This window comes from Pipistrellus hanaki (genome assembly GCF_964339955.1).
Source record: "Pipistrellus hanaki genome assembly, chromosome: 2".
NCBI classification, from domain to species: Eukaryota; Metazoa; Chordata; class Mammalia; order Chiroptera; family Vespertilionidae; genus Pipistrellus; species Pipistrellus hanaki.
Genome location: NC_140504.1, coordinates 185113302 through 185131691, shown reverse-complemented (window position 1 = coordinate 185131691; position 18390 = coordinate 185113302). Strand labels below are relative to the sequence as shown.

General features: G+C 55.9%; 1 protein-coding gene across 4 annotated transcripts in view; it reads left to right on the top strand.

The window, feature by feature from the left end:
* The first annotated feature begins 3130 nt into the window (after positions 1 to 3130).
* The window catches only part of RPS6KA1 (ribosomal protein S6 kinase A1), a 41330-nt gene continuing 26070 nt past the window's right edge, over positions 3131 to 18390 (top strand). Inside the window, exons 1-2 of one of the 4 annotated variants that reach the window (XM_084874929.1) lie at positions 3131 to 3385; positions 10394 to 10438. In XM_084874929.1, coding sequence (XP_084731055.1) covers positions 3323 to 3385; positions 10394 to 10438 — 108 coding nt within the window. In that variant the 5' untranslated portion in view covers positions 3131 to 3322. Of the gene's footprint in view, positions 3386 to 10393; positions 10439 to 15761; positions 15882 to 17420; positions 17745 to 18390 lie in introns of those variants that run through there. The other 3 variants (XM_084874930.1, XM_084874931.1, XM_084874928.1) reach the window with 3 other exon arrangements.

Genomic DNA, 18390 nt, shown 5'->3' with positions numbered 1-18390 from the left:
ATGTTTCTCTCTCATCAACGTTTCTAGCTCTCTATCTCTTTCCCTTCCTCCCTGTAAAAAAATCAATAAAATATATTTAAAAAAAAATACTAGCTAGAATTTGTCAACTATTCAGTGTAGTATTTCAGAGCTTGGGGTAAGATTGCCTGGGTCTGAGTCCTAGATTTACAATTTCGTGGCTAGGCGATGTTGGACATTTCACTTAGCTTTTTTGAGTACCTACTATGTGCCAGGTGTCAAGAAAACATGACCGCTGCCCCCTCAGAGCTTACTGTCTAATTAAAGAGCCAGATGTTAGTCAAATCACATAAACACACATAGAAGTTCAATCTTAAGAAATGCTAAAGAGAAGTATCCATTGCTATGAGTGTATATAACAGGGAGGTAAGGGAAGAAGTGATTGTGGAGATAAGCTCGCCCGAGGAAGAGGGAGACAGTTTCAAGCACAAGGAACAGCATGTGCAAAGGCCCTGTGGTTGTAGCCTAGAAAGAAAGAGAAAACTGTGAGTTCAGACTTCAGGATCAGCACATTGCAAACTGTGGCTTGGTTTCCATAGCTCTCCATCGAGTGACTGCTATCCCTACAACACTTAGGGGAAGCTGACTGCTCACGCTCCCCAGGCAGGGCCCAGGTGTGCTCTGGACCTCCTTTTCCAGCATGACCCACTGTCTTTCCAATACCTTTGGGAAAGGAGACACAGGAAGTAAAACATCCATAAGAAAGTACTATCACTGCTCAGTCCTTAAATGGAGATGATGGAAAATCCTGTCCTGTGAGAAGGGGAAGAGAGGGCTAGGGGCCCCAGGAAACGGCCAGACTAAAGGCAAAGTCACTCCTGCTTTCCCCTCACTCACTCCACTACCACCCATCCACCCTGTCTCCCTAGCAGTCATTTGCCCTCAATCTCTGTGTCTCTTCCTCAATCTCATTTCAATCTGGCTTGTAGCCAGGTATTTGGCATCTGTCTGCAATCTGTTCTGAGCCCTGAGGAGGATTACTAGATTCAGCGAATCGAAGCAGAACACCCAGTTAAATTTGAACTTCAGATAAACAACAACTTTTCAGTCCAGTGGGGGTTGGGGCCTCACAAACTGGTTGGGGGTATGGAAGAACTGGGCGATACCAACACTTAATGGTAATAATGGCTGCCCACTCTAGTCCTGGCTGCCTCCAGTCTAGATCTTGCTTTTCTCACCCAGGGAGGTGGAGAGTGAGTGAATTAGAGAACAAAGTTTGGGCGCAGGCTTGTCTCTCAGCTCTGCCATTTTCCAGCTGTGTAACCTCGAAGGTCCTCAGAGAATGAGATGATTGACTTCTCTGTCTGTTTCTTCTTCTGTACACTGGGGATCATAACAGGACCAACCTCATATGTTGTGAGGATTAAGTGAGGTTATACAGGTAAAGTGTTTAGAACAGTGCCTCGTCAATAGTAAATGCTATGTTAGTGTGAGCTGTAATTATCTAATCACACCAGACTGAATGGAAACTCCATGAAAGCAGGGGCTTCGTTTTATTTATTGCTATATCGTCAGCATCTAGAAGTGGGCCTGGCGTGCAATTCATGCTCAGGAGGAGGGCCTGGCATGTAATATGTAGCCATTAATCTTTACTGAATTAAAATGAATTTAGTCCTTAGCATATTCCTGAACGTTTGGGATTATAATTTCCCTTTTACAGATAAGGAAACAGGTTGAGAGACATAAAACAAGTTTTCCAATGTTAAGGAGGTAGCAGACCTGGGATTTAAATCCAGATTTGTTGGGTTCCTATAGCTTTTTTTGCTAAAAACTCAATTCACTTCAACAGTTACCCTGGGAACAAGGAATAAGGGAGCTCTGGATTTAGGAGAAATTCTCATCCACTTTGATTTTTGAAAATCTTAAACTGTTCTTGACTTGCTGTGCAATTTCATCTTTCTGCGGCTGTCAACTAAGTGGTGGAGAGGATTCAAGGAAAAGACATATTGGTGGAGGCTAGTTCACAGAAAGCTTTTATTTTTTAGAAGGCTTGAAGGCTTTTTTTTAAAAAAGATCTTTTAAGTTGAATTTTAGAGAGTGAGGGAGAAGGAGAAGGGGAGAAGAAGAGAGAGAGAAACATCAATGTGAGAGCAAAACATCAGCTGGCTGCTGGCAACCCAGGCCTGTGCCCTGATCTGAATCAAACCTGAAACCTTTTGGTGTACAGTACGTATGATGGATGCCCGACCAATTGAGCCACACCGGCCAGGGCCACAGAAGGCTTTTGACAAACAATCCTTTCCTTCCCCCAGCCTTAGAACAGTTTTGCAAGTAAATGGCCATTCTTCCCCACCTATGAACCTGCAAGCTCATCCCTCCACTAGCCCGATGTGAATCCTCCCTGGCTTTTACTCCAAGTGCAGCCCACGTGTCGGTGCAGGTCCACCCTGGAAGCCTGGTCCTGGTCCTCAGAGGGGGAGCGACTCCAAACCAGCCCACATCTGGGCCTACAGCTGGAGAGATCCGGGGGAGACTGGGCTTGAAATGAGCCCCTCCCCGCTCCAGTACAGGTCGCAAAAAATGTGTATTAAGAAATCACTCTGGGGACACTGTGGGTTCTGATGGTGGTGACGGTGTTGGAATGGTGGTGACGGTGTTGGAACTTACCTGGAGCTGGATCGCTGAGATCCCCAGGGGATCCAATGTTGACTTCCGGGAGGGGATCCCTAGGGCCTCCTGAGAGGGGGTGGGGGAGTAGGAGAGTTCACGGGACTTGGGCCCAGGCTCCTCTCCAGCCTCTGCAGGGTCAGGCCCGGCTTTCTGTGTGGTGTGCGTGGGGAGCGGTGGGAGGGACACAGGAGGGAATGCCCTGTGAGGTGAAGGCACATCTAGGATTCTGAGCAAGGTGAGCGGGGAGACAGCCGTGGACCTGGCGGGGCCGGAGCAATCGGGGTGCGGGAGGAGGCCTGTGGGGGTGAGGGGGGTGGGACCAGGCTCGGGAGGGAGGAGCCAGGAAGGCCTTTTCTGGGCGGAGCGGAGCGCCCGGCAGGGGCTATGGCGGGGGCGGGGCCAGCGCGCCCGCACGGCCGGGGCGGGGGTCGGCGCCGGGAATGCCGCCCGCGGGGCGGGGCTTCCTTGGCCACGCCCCCGCGCAGGTAGCCAATGGGCGCGGCGGCGCCGGGTGACGGAGGGAGCCGGAGTGCGAGTGCCGCGGCGGCGGCGGCGCGGGCGGCCCTGCCGGAGCGCGAGGGTCTCGGAGCGGGGGCGCGGGGCGCGGGGCGCGGGGCGCGGAGCGGGGACCCCGGACCCCGAGGCGGCGCGGCCAGGGCCGCCGGAGGAGCGCGCGCGGCCCGGCGGCGGCGCGATGCCGCTCGCTCAGCTCAAGGAGCCCTGGCCGCTCATGGAGCTGGTGCCGCTGGACCCGGAGGTGAGTGCGCCGGCGGGGGAACCGGCGGGGCCACCGGCGCCCGCGGCCCGCGATCCCGGGTCCCCGCCGAGGCGGGGCAGCCCGTGGCGCCTCTGCAGTGTGGCGGGTGCCGGCGAGGGAGGGCGCGAGTGCCCTCCGGTCCCTTGCCCCTTCCTCGGCTCCACCCCCCTCCGCCCCGGGCGTGTGTGAGGGAAGGACAGTTCCGCCGGGCGCCGGCCAGGGGATCCGGTGGGGCGCCGAGCCCGGCCTCCCTCACGCCGCTCACCTAGGACCCGTGCCGGGAGCTGTCGGGGCTTCCTCCTGAGCGCAGACGGGCAGGGCCGGGTGCCTGATGTCTGGGGTTCTGTGAGACAAGGATCGTGCCCCCCTCTGCCCCCCACCTCTCCTTGATGTCCCCCAGAGCCCTCCCCCTCCCCGCTCCTCCGCCGCGGACCCTGGGAGGATGGCCCCTGTGGCCTCCTGGCCATTACGGGATGTGAGGTGACACCGCTGGTCTGGGACGGAAACTTGGTTTTCTTTGCCCCGAGGCTAGGGCCAGAAGGCGGCTGTGTCCCCTACCCCAGATTGCGGAGAAAAAGGCCCTTCGACCTTGTGGAGATTACTCCTGGAGGGGAGGAGGACCTTGGTGCCTGCTACCCTCTGGTACCCCGTCCCCTGGGCAGGGCCCCTGGGCCCCTGGATGGCGTGGCCTCTGCCAGCCTAGCCTCTCCCAGAAGCAGCTCCTGCCCTGCTCGGAGGATTCTCCGGTGTCAGGCCCTAAGCATGCAGGAGGCCAGCTCTTCCCGTGCCCTTTGACCCCAGGGTCAAGGTCAAGCCCCTGAACCGACAGGTCAAGAGAATTTTCTCTGCAGCCTCAAGCTGGGATGGAGGCAGGTGATACTCCCTTTGCGAAGGAGATGGGGGAGATGTGTAGGGAGGGTGAGGAGACCTCATTGAGCCTGGGAGCCAAGGCGGTGTCCGCCTGCCAGGGTTCCCTTCTCTTACCTGGGGCAACCACCGAGGGCCCTGCCTCTCACCCAAGGTGTGCTGCCCCTTTAAAGGGATGGTCAGGGCTGACACCGGCTGTTGGAGGGTGGGTGAGGCAGGATTAGGTAAGCAACCTGAAGGCGCAATTTGGAGTAAATTGCTCTGGGATCCCTGCCACAGGGTTTTTACAGGCCCTGCGTGCTCTTGGAAGTTCCCTCGTGCTGACTCACCTTACACTGCCCTCTGCATTCCCTGTTCCTCCTTCCCACCGTCCCCAGGCCTGGGTCACGGGTCTGGGGAGGGCGCTCTGAGGGGGAGTCCTTCGCCTCGGCATACCCCGGTCACCCAGGCCTCTCTGGAGGGAGGTGGGTTGTGAGAGGCCAGGGAGGAACTTAACCCAAGGACTTACCTGGGAGATAGGGAGGGCAGACTCCCAGGAGCCTGGTCCCCATTCCAGGGCACAACTTCCTGCTTCCCTGAAGGAATCCTGGGGCAGGGGCCAGGTTTTTAATAGGAAACTCCACTCCGTTTTGAATACTACTGCATTTGACCCCTGTGAGAGGAGAAGACCGGCTTAGTTCCTGGGATCGGGGCAGGAGGGGGGTGGGGGGCGGGGGGAGTGGTTTCTCCAGGACCTTCACCTTGGAAATGCTGTGTGACCCTTAGTCAGTCCTTGGCCTCTCTGGGCCTCTGTTTCTCCCGTGGCCAGGGCTGGGTTTTTGCTTTTGCTTCCTGGGTGCAGAGCCCTGGGTACTGCCGCCCATTCTCCCCCTCCCCCACTCCACGGAGGTGCCAGGCAACTGGATGTTATTGTTTGGGTAACAGGAGCCATGGGGCAGCCGGGGCACGGGTTGGGCTGTTCTCACCGGAGAACAGGGCCTCGCTGTTCTTCGCCCAGGTGACATGTAAGCGATACAGCAGCCTGACCTGCAGGTATGGGCGCTGCCTCTGGCTCCTGGACGGGAAGGAGATAGGCCAGAGGCTGGCCGGAGTTCGTGGAGGCCTGGGATCCGGACTGCCCTGCCCTCCCAATGACGCGCTGAAAACGGGCTGCTGGGAGGCACGGCCTGGCTCGGGGTGTGGCCCAGGTGGAGCAGACTCATTGGAAGTGTGGGTGAGGAGTCTGCTGGGCCTTCCTTGACTTTGCTGGAAGCAGTAACCTTGTCCGCAGGCCCAGCCCTGCCATCTACAGAGCATTACTGTGTGCCACCCACCCAGCTTCATCGTTAATTCTCGTATTTAAATAATTCTCAGGACAACTTCTCAAGGTCGGGACTGTAACCCCCATTTTCATATGAGACGACTGAGCTCAGAAAGATCTGGCCTGGGCGTTAATGTCAGAGTCAGTATTGGAACCCAGGTCTCTCGAGTGTGGGGAGGCTCAGGGAGGGGAAGGGCTGGGATCACACGGGCCCAGGTGGACGGTGCTCCGAGAGCGGCTCCGGATGTTGGCAGGCCCGCCTCATCCTGAAAAGCCCCTGTCCAGCCTTTGCCGAGGAGAGACTGTGCCAGCCAGCCCTGGCACCTGGCCCCCGGCCTCCAGCCTCCCGCAGGGCTGCCAATGCTGGGCTCTGAACCCAGCTCCTAGGGCTGCTTCCTGCCTGCGGGACACGTGCTGTCTTTGTCCATCTGCTGCCTGGCTGCTCCAGACGCTGCCCTGGGCCCTTCTTCCCCAAACAGGGCTGCTGGAGTGGGGAGGAAGGAGAGCCTATCGGACTTCTTGGGAAGGGGCACCGTGGTTGGGGGCCCTGGGCAACTGTCCCCATGAACTGTGCTCTTTGAGAAAGAGGGAGGAGGGTGGATCTCCATCCTCTTACGAAACTGAAGGGCCCTTTCTGTATCAGACTTTTTTTTTTTTTTTTTTTTGTAATATATTTTTATTGATTTCAGAGAGGAAGGAGAGGGATAGAGAGATAGAAACATCAATGATGAGAGAATCATTGCCTGGCTGCCTCCTGCACGCCCCCTACCGGGGGTCAAGCCCACAAACCAGGCATGTGCCCTTGACTGGAATCAAACCTGGGACCCTTTAGTCTGAAGGCTGATGCTCTATCCACTGAGCCAAACCAGCCAGGGCCAGACTTTTTTTTTTTTTTTAGTCTTCACCCCAGAATATGTTTTTATTGATTTGAGAGAGAGAGAGAGAAACATTAATCTGCTGCCCTTGCCCCCTTCCCCACCCCATATGCATCCCGACCAGGAACTGAACTCACAACCTAGATATGACCAGGAATGAAACCCACAACCTTTTGACGTACAGGATGATGCTCCTAAACCCACTGAGCCACCTGGCCAGGGCAGCTGTACCAGACTTTTTAGATAAGGTCCTTCATTCAGTGTTCTGCAAAGTCATCATCATTGTCCCCTTCCATTCATTCACTCATTCATTCAGCAAATATTTATTGCGCACTTACCATGTGACAAGAACTATTCCAAGCAACAGGATGCAGCGGTGTATAAGACATACCTGCTTTCATGATATAGATGAAGGAACTGAGGCCCAGAAAAACAGACCCCAGGTTGGAGTGAGTGGCTGGCAGAGCTAGGATTAGCTCTGTATCTTTGTGGCTGCAGAGCTGTGTTCTTTCTGCCATCCATGCAGCAGTCAGGGCAGGAAAATGAACCCTGTGTTCCCTGTGTGGACCCTGGCTCTGAGGGGGAAGATCACCTGTGGTCTTTTTTGTACTCCTCGTCTTTTCTCCAGGGCTGTCATTCCCTTCTAGAGCCTTTCTGTATCAGCTCTTACAGATGTGGGGTTCCATGTGGATGCACCCAGGCCAGAGACCCTGGGACTGGAGGCAGCCACACAGGGCCTGTGGGTCCCCTGAAGCACCCAGGCCCCTGCTCAGTAAGCCCACACCTGTAGATATACCCACTGCCCCCTCCCTCCCCTCATTTGGGAGGGGACTTTGGGTTATGGCCCCAGGTCTGTTGCCTGCTAACTGAGGGACCTCATGGGGTCCCTTCACTCTCTGAGCCTCGTTTGGAAAATGGGAGTGGTAGGGCCTGCTCTGGCTCACTGCTCTCTTTGCTGGGTTGAGCTTGTATTTGACAGACTACATGTTGCATCTTGAGCTGGGTGTCAAGGTTGTGATGACACAGACAATCCAGGGCTCCTTCCTGAGTTAACCTGCAGCCTCCTCAGTGCTGCGGGATGCAGAGGAGAAAGGAAAGCACTCAAGGCTGTCTGGACAGCTGAAACCAGTTCGGCTCAGTGGATAGAGCGTCGGCCTGTGGACTGAAAGGTCCCAGGTTCGATTCCAGTCAAGGGCATGTACCTTGGTTGCGGGCACATCCCCAGTGGGGGTGTGCAAGAGGCAGCTGATCGATGTCTCTCTCTCTCATCGATGTTTCTAACTCTCTATCCCTCTCTCTTCCTCTCTGTGAAAAAAATCAATAAAATATATTTTTTATTAAAAAAAAAAAAAAAAAAAAAAGAAGTGAGCCATCATGCAAATGCTTAGCAATATGAAGTAAGCTGGCCTGTTCAGGCTCTCGGGTCGTTCCGTTTAGCTTCAGAATAATGATGACTATTGTTTATGGACCCAGTACATGCCTGCCTGGTATAGATATCTATAGACTATTTTGTTTGCTTCTTACAGCCACCTGATGTGGTACATGACTCTTATCCCCATTTCACAGATGAGGACTGAAGCCCTATGAAATGAGGTCACCTCAGGGTGATGGAGGTGGTACGGAATACAGAATTTGAACCCACAAGGTTAGGTTCCAGAGCCCATGTTCTTTTTTATTTTATTTTTCTCTAAATATATTTTTATTGATTTCAGAGAGGAAGAGAGAGGGAGAAACATCAAGGATGACAGAGAATCCTGCACGCCCCACACTGGGGATCGAGCCCATGACCCAGGCATGTGCCCTGACCGGGAATCGAACTGTGACCTCCTGGTTCATAGGTCGACACTCAACCACTGAGCCATGCCAGCCAGGCCTGAACCCATGTTCTTAATCACTTGTGTTGGGTTGTTGGGAATGATAGCCTTGAATGCCGTGCCGGGGAGCTGGGACTGTATTCTGCAGGCAGTGGGAAGACATGGAAAGGTTTGGGGCCTGATACTGTACATAGCAAGTTCTCAATAAGCAGTGAGTGAGTGACCGAGGAAATTAACGGCTCAGTGCAATGATCACAGTTGAGTTTTAGGAAGGATGAAGGTTTGAATGGGGGAAGGTTGGGGCAGGGGGCTGGTGGATAGGCTGTTGAGACCATCTGTGGGAATTCAATCAAGAGTCTAGACTGCTGGGTGAAGTGGAGCTCAAGCTACAGATGCATCCTGCCTCCCCCTGGACCCTGGTCAACCTGGCCCTTCTCCTCAGGCTGCTGAGAGATGACAGCATGTGTGTGTGTGTGTGTGTGTGTGTGTGTGTGGAGGGGCCCGCGGGACACTGGCCCTGGGGAGGATCAGGGGCATTAGAGGGGCTCAGGGGGCAGGATGTCCTGGAAGCAGCGGAGGGAAGCTGTTCCAGGGGCATGGAGATTATGTAATGGGCAGAGCACAGCTGTGCCTGCTGCTGCCAAGCAAAGCCACAGCTGCCCCGTGGACCCAGCCACTGGCTCCAGAGAACTGCCGTGTCCTAGGCTGGGTCTTCCTTGCTGTTAGGAGCCTCTGTCTACCTCACCATTCTCTTGCTGTGCAAGGAACAGTGGGGACAGCTCCGTTCAGCTTCCCAACTTCCAGATAAAATGAATCACCTTGCATCATAGGCTGGGCTGGGTTTGGTGTACTCTAGGGCAAGCATCATGCAAATCATGTCAAACTCATTTATCATGCGGCCCGTTGGCTGCGAGTTTGACATGCTTGCCCTACGGTGAATATGCCCACCTTAGTGTGAAGTTTGGGGACTGGAAAAAGCAGGACTGCCCAGAGATTGGCCCCAGTGTCCACCCCTCTGCAGGAAGTCCCCTGGGATGTGGGCTGCTCTTTAATAGACCTCTTTTGAGCATCTCCTGGGTGTCAGAGACCAACATTTGAATCCCCAGTTCTATGACCTTAGGTGTCATTACTAGGCCCCTTGGCCTCAATTTTTTCTTCTGCCAAATGGGGCTAGGGCTTCCCTTCCAGGGCTGAGGATTTACTGATGCCACAGGTGTGAGGCACTGAGCCCAGTGCCTGACATGTGGGAGGGGCTCGGGAGAGAGCAGCTGTTAGCCCGGAGCCCTAATCTCTGCCCTCCTGGCACTCCCATTTATTCGGAAGGGCAGGCCTGAGTGTAAATAGTCTCTGCATCCCAGCTGGTGTGGCTCAGTGGTTGAGCATCAACCTTTGAACCATGATGTCATGCTTTGATTCCCTATCAGGGCACATGCCTGGGTTGTGAGTCCCATCTCCAGTGGGGGACGTGCATAAGGCAGCCGATTGATAATTCTCTATCATCATCGATGTGTCTATCTCTTCTTCCCTCTCCCTTCCTCCTTGAAATCAATAATGATATTTAAAAAAAATAGACCCTGCAGTTTGACAAGTGGTACAGTGAAGGAATGCGGGGGCAGAGTGGGCCAGCAGTGAGTGATTCTGCCCGGCAGGATAGGGGTCTCAGCGGGGGCAAGGCCAGGGTAGCCACCGTCTCTGGGCTGGATACTTTCCCAGGCTTTGTCTCTTTCTACCCTTGCAGCACCGCTGGGAAGTGGCTGTAACCACCCGCATGTTACAAATCATTACAAATCAGGAAACGGAGGCTGCTTGCAGTTGGTACAAAGTTACACAGTTATCTCTGGCAGAACTGGCGTTGGGAGGAGATGGCATCTAATCTGGGCCTTCAAAGATAGACGTCTGCAGGCAGAGAGCTGAGGGAGAGTGTGGAGAAATGCACTGCCGGGCTGGTGAGAGGCTGGTGCAGGAGGGCGTGGCGCCTGTGCTCTCGCTGTGCAGCTGGAGTTGGAGACCCGTTCAGAACGCCTGCCCACCGCCATGTCCTCCCTAGCTATTAGAAACAGCCAGGGATGGAGGGAACCCACGGGTCCACCTTTGCTCTGTCCCACGCTGATAAACTCTGACAATGTTCCGTAATCACTCTTCTCTCTTCCAGAATGGACAGGCACCTGGGGAAGAAGCTGGCCTTCAGTCATCCAAGGTGAGGGCCAGGGCTGGCATCCTGGGCCGAGTTCTGTGAGGGGAGCACTGTTTGTCTGGCCATGGGGGGGGCGGGGAGGCCTGCCCTCATCCCGCCTGGGTGTGAGAGTCCTGGCCTCTCCCTTCTTTCCCCGCTCAGCCTTTCTTCTCTGGTCCCTGCTAATCCTTGAGGCAACCCTGTGCATGAAGATCGGAGTGTGAGGCCGCTGAGTGGGAAGTATCCAGCCCAGAGGGTCTTAGGTGAGAGGACAGTGGCCCAGACAGGGTCGGAGCAGAGTCCATGCTAGAACTCTGGTTACCCATCACCCAGGCTAGGACACTTCCTTAGTTTATTTACTCTTGGCATCTGGGCTGACTGTGAGGAGAAGGCTGAATGGTGTGGGCCTGACAAGGGCCTGGAACCATCTGGGCATGTGATGCTGGAGAAATGGGCACACAGACCGTTTCTCAGGGCTCCCAGCTCCCAGCATGAGGCTGATCCCTCACCCCTGCTGTCTCTGCTTCCCCCAGGTTCCTCCCATACCCAATTGTGCGGGGTCACAGAGCTCTCCTCCCCCTTTATGTATGTATTTTATTGATTTCAACAGGAAGGGAGAGAGAGAAAAAAACATCAATGATCACAGAGAATCACTGGTTGGCTGCCTCCTGCACGCCCACACTGGGGATTGAGTCCAAAACCCAGGCATGTATCCTGACTGGGAATCAAACCATAACCTCCTGGTTCATAGGACAATGCTCAAACACTGAGCCATGCCAGCCGAGCCCCCCTCCTCTATTTTTCCCAATGTTTTTACTTGTTTTAGAGAGAGGGGAAGGGAAAGGGAGAGAGAGAGAAATATTGATCAGCTGCCTGAGGATCGATCCCACAACCTGGGCATGTGCTCTGACCAGGAATCGAACCGGCAACCCTTTGGTGCATGAGATAGCGCTCAGTGAACCGAGCCACCCTGGCCAGGGCTCTTCTCCCTTCTGAGTCTTAGCTTCCTCATCTGTAAATTGGGGATAACAGTGCCTCCCCATAGGTGTGATGTGAAGGACATGAGATAGTCACCGCCTGGTGCACAGTGACTTCCGCACCAGCAGTATGAATGCACCAATGCCTTGCTCAGCTCTACTTCTTACCAGTGGCCACACCCTCCAGCCTGGGTCTGCCTGGGCACCAGACCTGCCATAGGCTTGACCTTTGAGATCTACCCAGGGCTGATGCTCATGTTTGTCTTGACTCAGCCTCCTAAGATAAGGTTGCTGAGCTGCTTGAGGTGGGGCTGGGTGAGAGAAATAGGCTCTTACCTCCTCTTCTGGTGGTTACTGTGGCAACCGGGGGCCACCAGAAGCCAGGCTGGTGGTGTGAACTGGGTTCCTTGGTTTGCTCAGCCCCATGTCTGCACAGTCTCCTCCCACAAAGTGAAGAACCAGGATGTACACATCTTGGAGCTTAGATTCTGGGGTTGCAGCTTTGGGGATGTTGGTGGTCAGTACAGCTTCTCATCCCAAAAGCTAGAGTGGCTGGTAGGGAGAGGACAGGAGCCTACCCAGTCAGGTAACCTACATTTACTCCCAAGCCTATGACTACAGCTCTAGAGCAGAAAATTCTGGAGTGGGGTGATGAGGCTGGAGATGGAGAGTGTGGGGAGAGCCTCGAATGCCACTTTAAGGCAGAGAAAGAGCTTAACACACACCTGGCACCACACTAGGAACTTTCCCTTTAGTTTTCACAACAACCCTGGAGGTAGATATTGTTAATAATCCCATTTTACAGATGAGAAAATTGAGGCCCAAGGTCACATAGGTGGTGAGCAATGCAATCAGATCTTGCTTGACCACATTTCTCCCAGCCCAGGTAACACTTGGTGCTGAAGAGGAAGAACGTTGGGTCCCCCTGACCCCCAAATTCCATTATTCCTAGGAACCTCCTCCTCATCATCTGTGCTGCCCCAGAATGTCACAGTATCCCCAATGTCCACTTCTGGGCTCAAACACCAGGGGGCGCTCAGTCCTGTGTTCAGGACTTCATCACTTTGTGTAGCGGAATGAGCTGGCAAAGAGTTGGTGTATCATTTGCTTCATCACACTTTCAGGGCACCCTGCTGTGCTCCTGGGGAAACCCAAAATGAAATCAACATCCCCCCTCAGGGGGCAGGTGGAGACAGGACAGCTATGTGGTGGGGAAGAACATGACTGTGGGCATGCAGAACTTCCATTCTGTGCCAGGCCCCGTGATGGGCAGAGAAATGACCACCTTCCAGCGCCCACATTTCTCTCAGTAGCAGGGTGATGTGAGCATGTCAGTGGCGACTGAGCGTCGACCAGATGGACAGTCACTGCCAGGGATGGCAGAGGAAGAAACGTTGGGTGGGCTATAGGGTACCAGGCCATCCTCCCTATAGAGCTGGCATTTGGCGGGGCCTCAAAAGGCAGGATTTGGGCACTTGGAGAGAAAAGTGTGTCTTCCAGTGGAGAAGAGGGGGGAGGGGGACTTGGGAGACAGGCATTCTGAGTTCAGAATCCTGCCCTCTTTCCTGTTTGCCTCATAACCTTGGGTGAGGGGTTTGGTCTGAGGCGCAGATGTTTTTCCTGTACGAGACTATCCAGAGGAAGGCATGGGATGTGTGTATGTTAAAAAAATCTAACAAAGTGTGAGGCACACTGCTGGTGTTCGATACTTATTTTATTTTATTAGTTTTGAGCAGAAAGGGAGATTTGGGGTTTAGCTGCCATAGTGTGGACAAAGTCTAGGGTGAGAGCTCCCTGGATCTGTTCAGTACCCAGGGTGCACCTGGTGTCCTCAGGCACACTGGGGCTCCATTCAGCCTCCCTTCCTTCCTGGGGATAGCCTGGGCACCCAGGCCCCCTCGCCTGGCCATCTCCGGAGCTGGACCCCTTTGAAGTGCCTGTGGGTCTATTTTGAGAGCTGAGCATCCCCGCCCTCCCCTCCTCTCTTCCTGTTTATGAAACCCTGATCCCTCCGGATCCCTCTGGATCCCTCCGGCTCCCCTGGCCGGAGCTCAGGCAGGATGTGACTGGACTTGGGGAGCCTCAGGTGTTGGGGGAACTTCCCTTAGATTGGTTAGGACAGGCTAGCTCACCCTCCCAGCACCTGAGACCCCGTGGCGGGCTCGGTCCCTTCTACCTGCCCAGAGGAGACGCGGCAGCGGTCAGACTGCCCACTAATTCAGCGAGTTCTGTTGACCGTTCCTCTGCCTCTGTGGCCCGTGTTGCTTCTAGAAACAACATCTCGCTTTAACCTCTGTTTTACAGAGGAGGAAACTGAGGCTCAGCTAGAGAGAGCGTTTGCCTGGGAGCGCTCAGCTAGTGAGTGAGCGGTTCTTCACTTCCCTCCCTGCACTCCTGGCCGCAAGCCTCTTCTCACCCCGGTCTCTCTACATGATGTGCCCTTTCCCCCCTCTTTCCCGCCTGGCCGACTCCTGTTCCTCTGCAGGGTCCTGCTGGGCTGCCCCCTCTCTGGAAGGCTTTCAGGCCTCACCCTGGCAGATAGTCGCCGCTCTGGGCATCCACAGCACCTAACTGTCCTCCGTCACCGGCAGTTGTGTTTTGTTATTATGTGTTTATTTTTTGAGCTACCGGAGATGGAGACAGGCATCTGCCTCAATCCGAGTGCTTCCTGGTGTGTGGTTCCTGACCCGGGGATAGAGCAGGGGCCAGGAGCTGGGGTGATGTCCACACGGGGGGCCGGCTGGCTGGCCGGCCTTGCAGGGAGGGCAATGCTGAAATGCTGAGGAATGCAGGCTTTGGAAGCAAGCAGACTTGGATTTTGCTGTTAACTCTCTCCCTTTCTAACCATGTGGCCTCGGCCAAGTCACTTTCTGAGTTCAGGTCCCTCATCCCTGAAACGAGACTAATACATAGGGCGTGGCAGGATCCACACCAGCAATGATTGAAGGAAAGAACAGTCTTACCCAATAAAATGCTCACTTTATTGGAGGCCCAGTTCTCATTGTCACTCCATGCCAGTCCTGGCCTAGTACCTGAGGCCAGCTTCCCCATCAAGAATGCCTGCAAACTATGGACCCCTCCTCACCTGCCCAGGGGCATGCTGGGAGACAAGTCAGGGGACATCTGTCCTGCCAGAGGGGCAGTGCCTAGGAGGCCCTGCCCATGCTCCCCACCGGGGAAGGGGCTGTTGATACGTGTTAGGGCCGGGCATTGCCAGGTGGGCTTGGGCCATAGCTGGTGGAGGAAGGCCCAGGGTGAGGCTCCTGGGGACCAGCGATCAGGCGGGGTCTCTGGTCTTCTCGCCCAGCTGCCTTGTGGGAGGAAGTAAATAGAGGAAGTATCTATGGGGGGAATGGGCAGGGACCCAGGGCTGTGGTCTGGTGCCTGTTCTGCCTCTTCTGCCATCCAGAGGCCTCCCGGGCCCTCACATAGCCTTCAGCAGAGGCACTTCTGCGACCACTTCCTTCCTGTTGCCCCTTCTTGTGCCCTCGCCACAGACCATCTTCCTTTGCTTCTCAGGGACTCGAGGGTTGGGGAGCCTGAGGGCCGTCCCAGCCTTTAAACTCCTGCTGAAGAAGCTGGGGTGCAATGAGAAGCCCAGTCCAGGAGGCCTCTCACAAGCCCAGCAGGCATCATCAGACCATTTTATCGGAGGCCCGTGAGGACTGGAAGGGGAAGTCCGTGTGTACATGGGGTGTGTTTCCACATAGGGGATGTCTGTGGAAATGGTTTCCGATCCCCGGCCTGTGTGTATTTGTGTGTGTGTGTGTGTCAGTTCCTGTGGGTGTACTGGGGTGAGTGATGTGGCAGGGTCACGTGCAAGGGGGCTGGGCCTGGCCAACCCCTGCCCCAGGCTACCTGCTCATCTCAGACCTCTGGGTCCTTGCCAGGCCTTCGACCCCCTTACCCATCCCAGGACTCTGGACCGTCAGGCTCTTCAGGGTCGGGCTGGGCGTGGCGGTGCCTGCTCTGTGGGCTGTCATTTTGGGTGGGCCTAGCCATGGACTGGTCACTAGGGGGGAAGGGGTGTCTGTGCTGTAGCCTGGACAGTTAGAGCCCATGGCTTGCTGACCTCTGCCCTCATTCTCTCAAGGAATGTTTGTGGGTTCCAGGTGCCCACTGTGTCGGTGCCTTATCACCTATGACTGTCTGTGTTCCAGTCTCCCCTCCTTAGGATTAGAGGAGACAAGTGGCTGGGGTGGGGTGGGGTGGGGGGGTGCCTGTCCGCTCCCCCGCTCCCCATCATGGGCTTGGGGTCTACAGTGTTCCCTCCTCAGCAAGGGAGCCTGACCCGTCTTCTGTCCCTCCTCCTTGCAGAGGGGGAAGTGAGAAGGAGGGTGTCAGGGACCCTGCCTTCTGGGCTAGGAAGGCTGAAAAAGCAGAAGTAAGGGGAGTAATGGGGCCCTCTGGCCACCAGCTTGAGCCCCACCATGCAGACCCCGGCAGCTTTCTCCAGAGTTGAGAGAGACTCACTCTCCTGTCCCAGAAAGGTGAGCGGAGGGGTTGGCCTGCCTCCAACAGTGTCTGTCACCGTAGCTCTGGGCAAGGAATGTGTTTGGGGGTAGCTCTGTCCCCTGGGGTTTCCGGGTGACTGGCTCTGCCTTCAGGGGAGTGTTCTCAGTCACAGACAGACAGACGTGGAGGGCGGGGTGGGGTCAGCAGGGGTTGCTGTGTGGCTCTGCCTGTCCCACGCAGAGTTTTACGAGGAGCTGATCAGCTTGCAGCTTTTTGTGACTGTTCAGTGCACCATGACGATGGGGTTGGCCTCTGAGGGTCCAGACCTGGAATGGGAAGTTCCTGGACTGACCCTACTGCTGAGGGAGGGGCGGGCTTGGATGAGAGGTCATGGCTCTGGGTGACTTACCTTCCCACCCCTTCCCGGCACTTGACGCCTGCCAACCGCAGGCGAGGCAATAACCAGGGAAGGACTTGGGTCCTGCCACCACTTCACTGTGAGCCTGGTGAGTCACTGTCCTCTAGGCCTCAGTTTCCTGTCCCTAAATGGGCATAGCAGCTTGTGGGATATTTGGATCAGAGTCCAAGTCCTCAGATTGCACTCAGAGGTTCCTCTTGGCCCACCGCCTTAGTCCTGGTCCCCCTCAGACATGGAGGACTCAGAGATGGGTCTGCCACAAACACTGGACTGTCCTCCCAAGTGCTAGGGGTTTGCAGGGGACATCCTCTCCTCCAGGCAGACCAGCAAGAGCCAGAGCTCTGCCTCTGAGTCCAGGTCTGCTTTCTGAGTGTCTGGGTGTCTTTCCTGCCTGTGTGTCTGCCCTGGGTACTTGGGCCTCACTGACCGGCTGTCTCTGTCTGCTGCCCACTTGCCTCTGTTGTTGGGATCCTGTCTCTGTCCCTGCTTAGTGAGGGCCTGGCTTTACCTGTTGGGTGCATGTCACATGTTAGATGTCTGTTGGATCATGTCCTCTTCTGTTTTTGCCTGTTGAGTACGTGTCCCCATCTGTCCCCACCTGTTGGTTGTAGGTCCCCATCTGTCTCTGCCTGTTGGGTCCCCATCTGTCTCTGCCTGTTGGGTTCATGTCCCCATCTACCTCTGCCTCTTGGGTGGGTCCTGCCTCCACCTGTCAGGTGTGAATCTCTGACCCCCTCCGCCTGCTAGGTATGAGTCTCTGTCCACCTCTGCCTGTTGGATATGTGTTCTTCCTACCTCTGCCTATCCATCCCTGCCGGCTGGGCATGTGTGCCCTCTGGTCTCTGCCTGTTGGATGCCCACATACATCAATCTTCACCTGTTGGGTGCCGGTCTCGGCCTGCTGGGCGCCCCTCTTTATCTGCCTCTGCCTGTTGGGTGTCTGCCTTTGCCTTTTGGGTGTCCCTCTTTATCTGCCTCTGCCTGTTGGGTGCCTGCCTCTGCTGGTTGGATGTCCCTCTTTATCTGCCTCTGCATGGTAGATGCCTGTCTCTGCCCTGGGTACCTATCTGCTCCTCGGCGATTGGGTTGGCATGGGGCTTTCCCTTTGCAGGCCCACAGGGAGGATAGGGCAGCCCTCAGGCAGTGGGCGAGAGAGAGAGAGGAAGGGAGCGCGGTGGAGGGTGTAGGCCTGGAACTAGGAAACCACAGGCCCTGAGTGATTGGCGGCCCAGGCCCGGGCCCAGCCCCCGCCCTCACCCAGCACATCCGCCTTGGGCCCGGCCACCTCCGAGGCAGCCCCGGAGGCTGCCTGCTCCTGCCATGGTGCCTTGGCCCTGCTGGGCGGATGGAGCAGGATCCCAAGCCGCCCCGTCTGCGGCTCTGGGCCCTGCTCCCCTGGATGCCCAGGAAGCAGCGGCCCAGGATCAGCCAGACCTCTCTGCCTGCCCCTGGCTCTGGCTCTGGCCCCAGGCGGGACTCGGTGAGTGTGGCCGGATGGAGGAGTTGTCCTGACTGAGGCCCTTGGAACAGGTGCCCAGGCAGCCAGTTTGGCCTCAGCCGGGCTCTCCCAGCCCTGGCCTGGCCCTGCTGGGGGGCTGGACTCTGCCCAGACTTGCTTCCTGGGGAAGTGAGGCGGCACTTCAGGGCTCCAGGGCGACACCGGAAGATTGGAGGGACGGCAGAGGGTCCTAGAACAGCCGCCGCCTGGCGAGGGGTTTCTGGTAGATTTGTATGAAGGGACTTCGGGAGGGAGGGGCACGGAGTCTCTGGCCTTAGCTCCTGCCCACCCAAATTGGCATTTACTGGGTTGGTCTCTGGTGACTTGTGGGTCCCTATGTATCTCAGCCTTGTCCTTCTGGCCAGTGGAACCCTGTCATCCATCCTGTCTAGGAACAAAAACCCAGTTCTGCCAACCCAATGTGAGAACAAACTCTACTTCCTATTGTGGCAAAACCAAAACCTTGACTGCAGGGGGAGGGGAGGACCTGAGGCAGGTCTCTGGGCCTCAGCCAGAACCAGGGCTTGGCTCAGCGTGGCCATGCCTGGGCATCCTTTTGGGCCCGAGCAGGCGGGAGCATCAGGAGCAGTAGGAGCAGTGCCCCATCTGACTGCACCTGGAGAGTGTG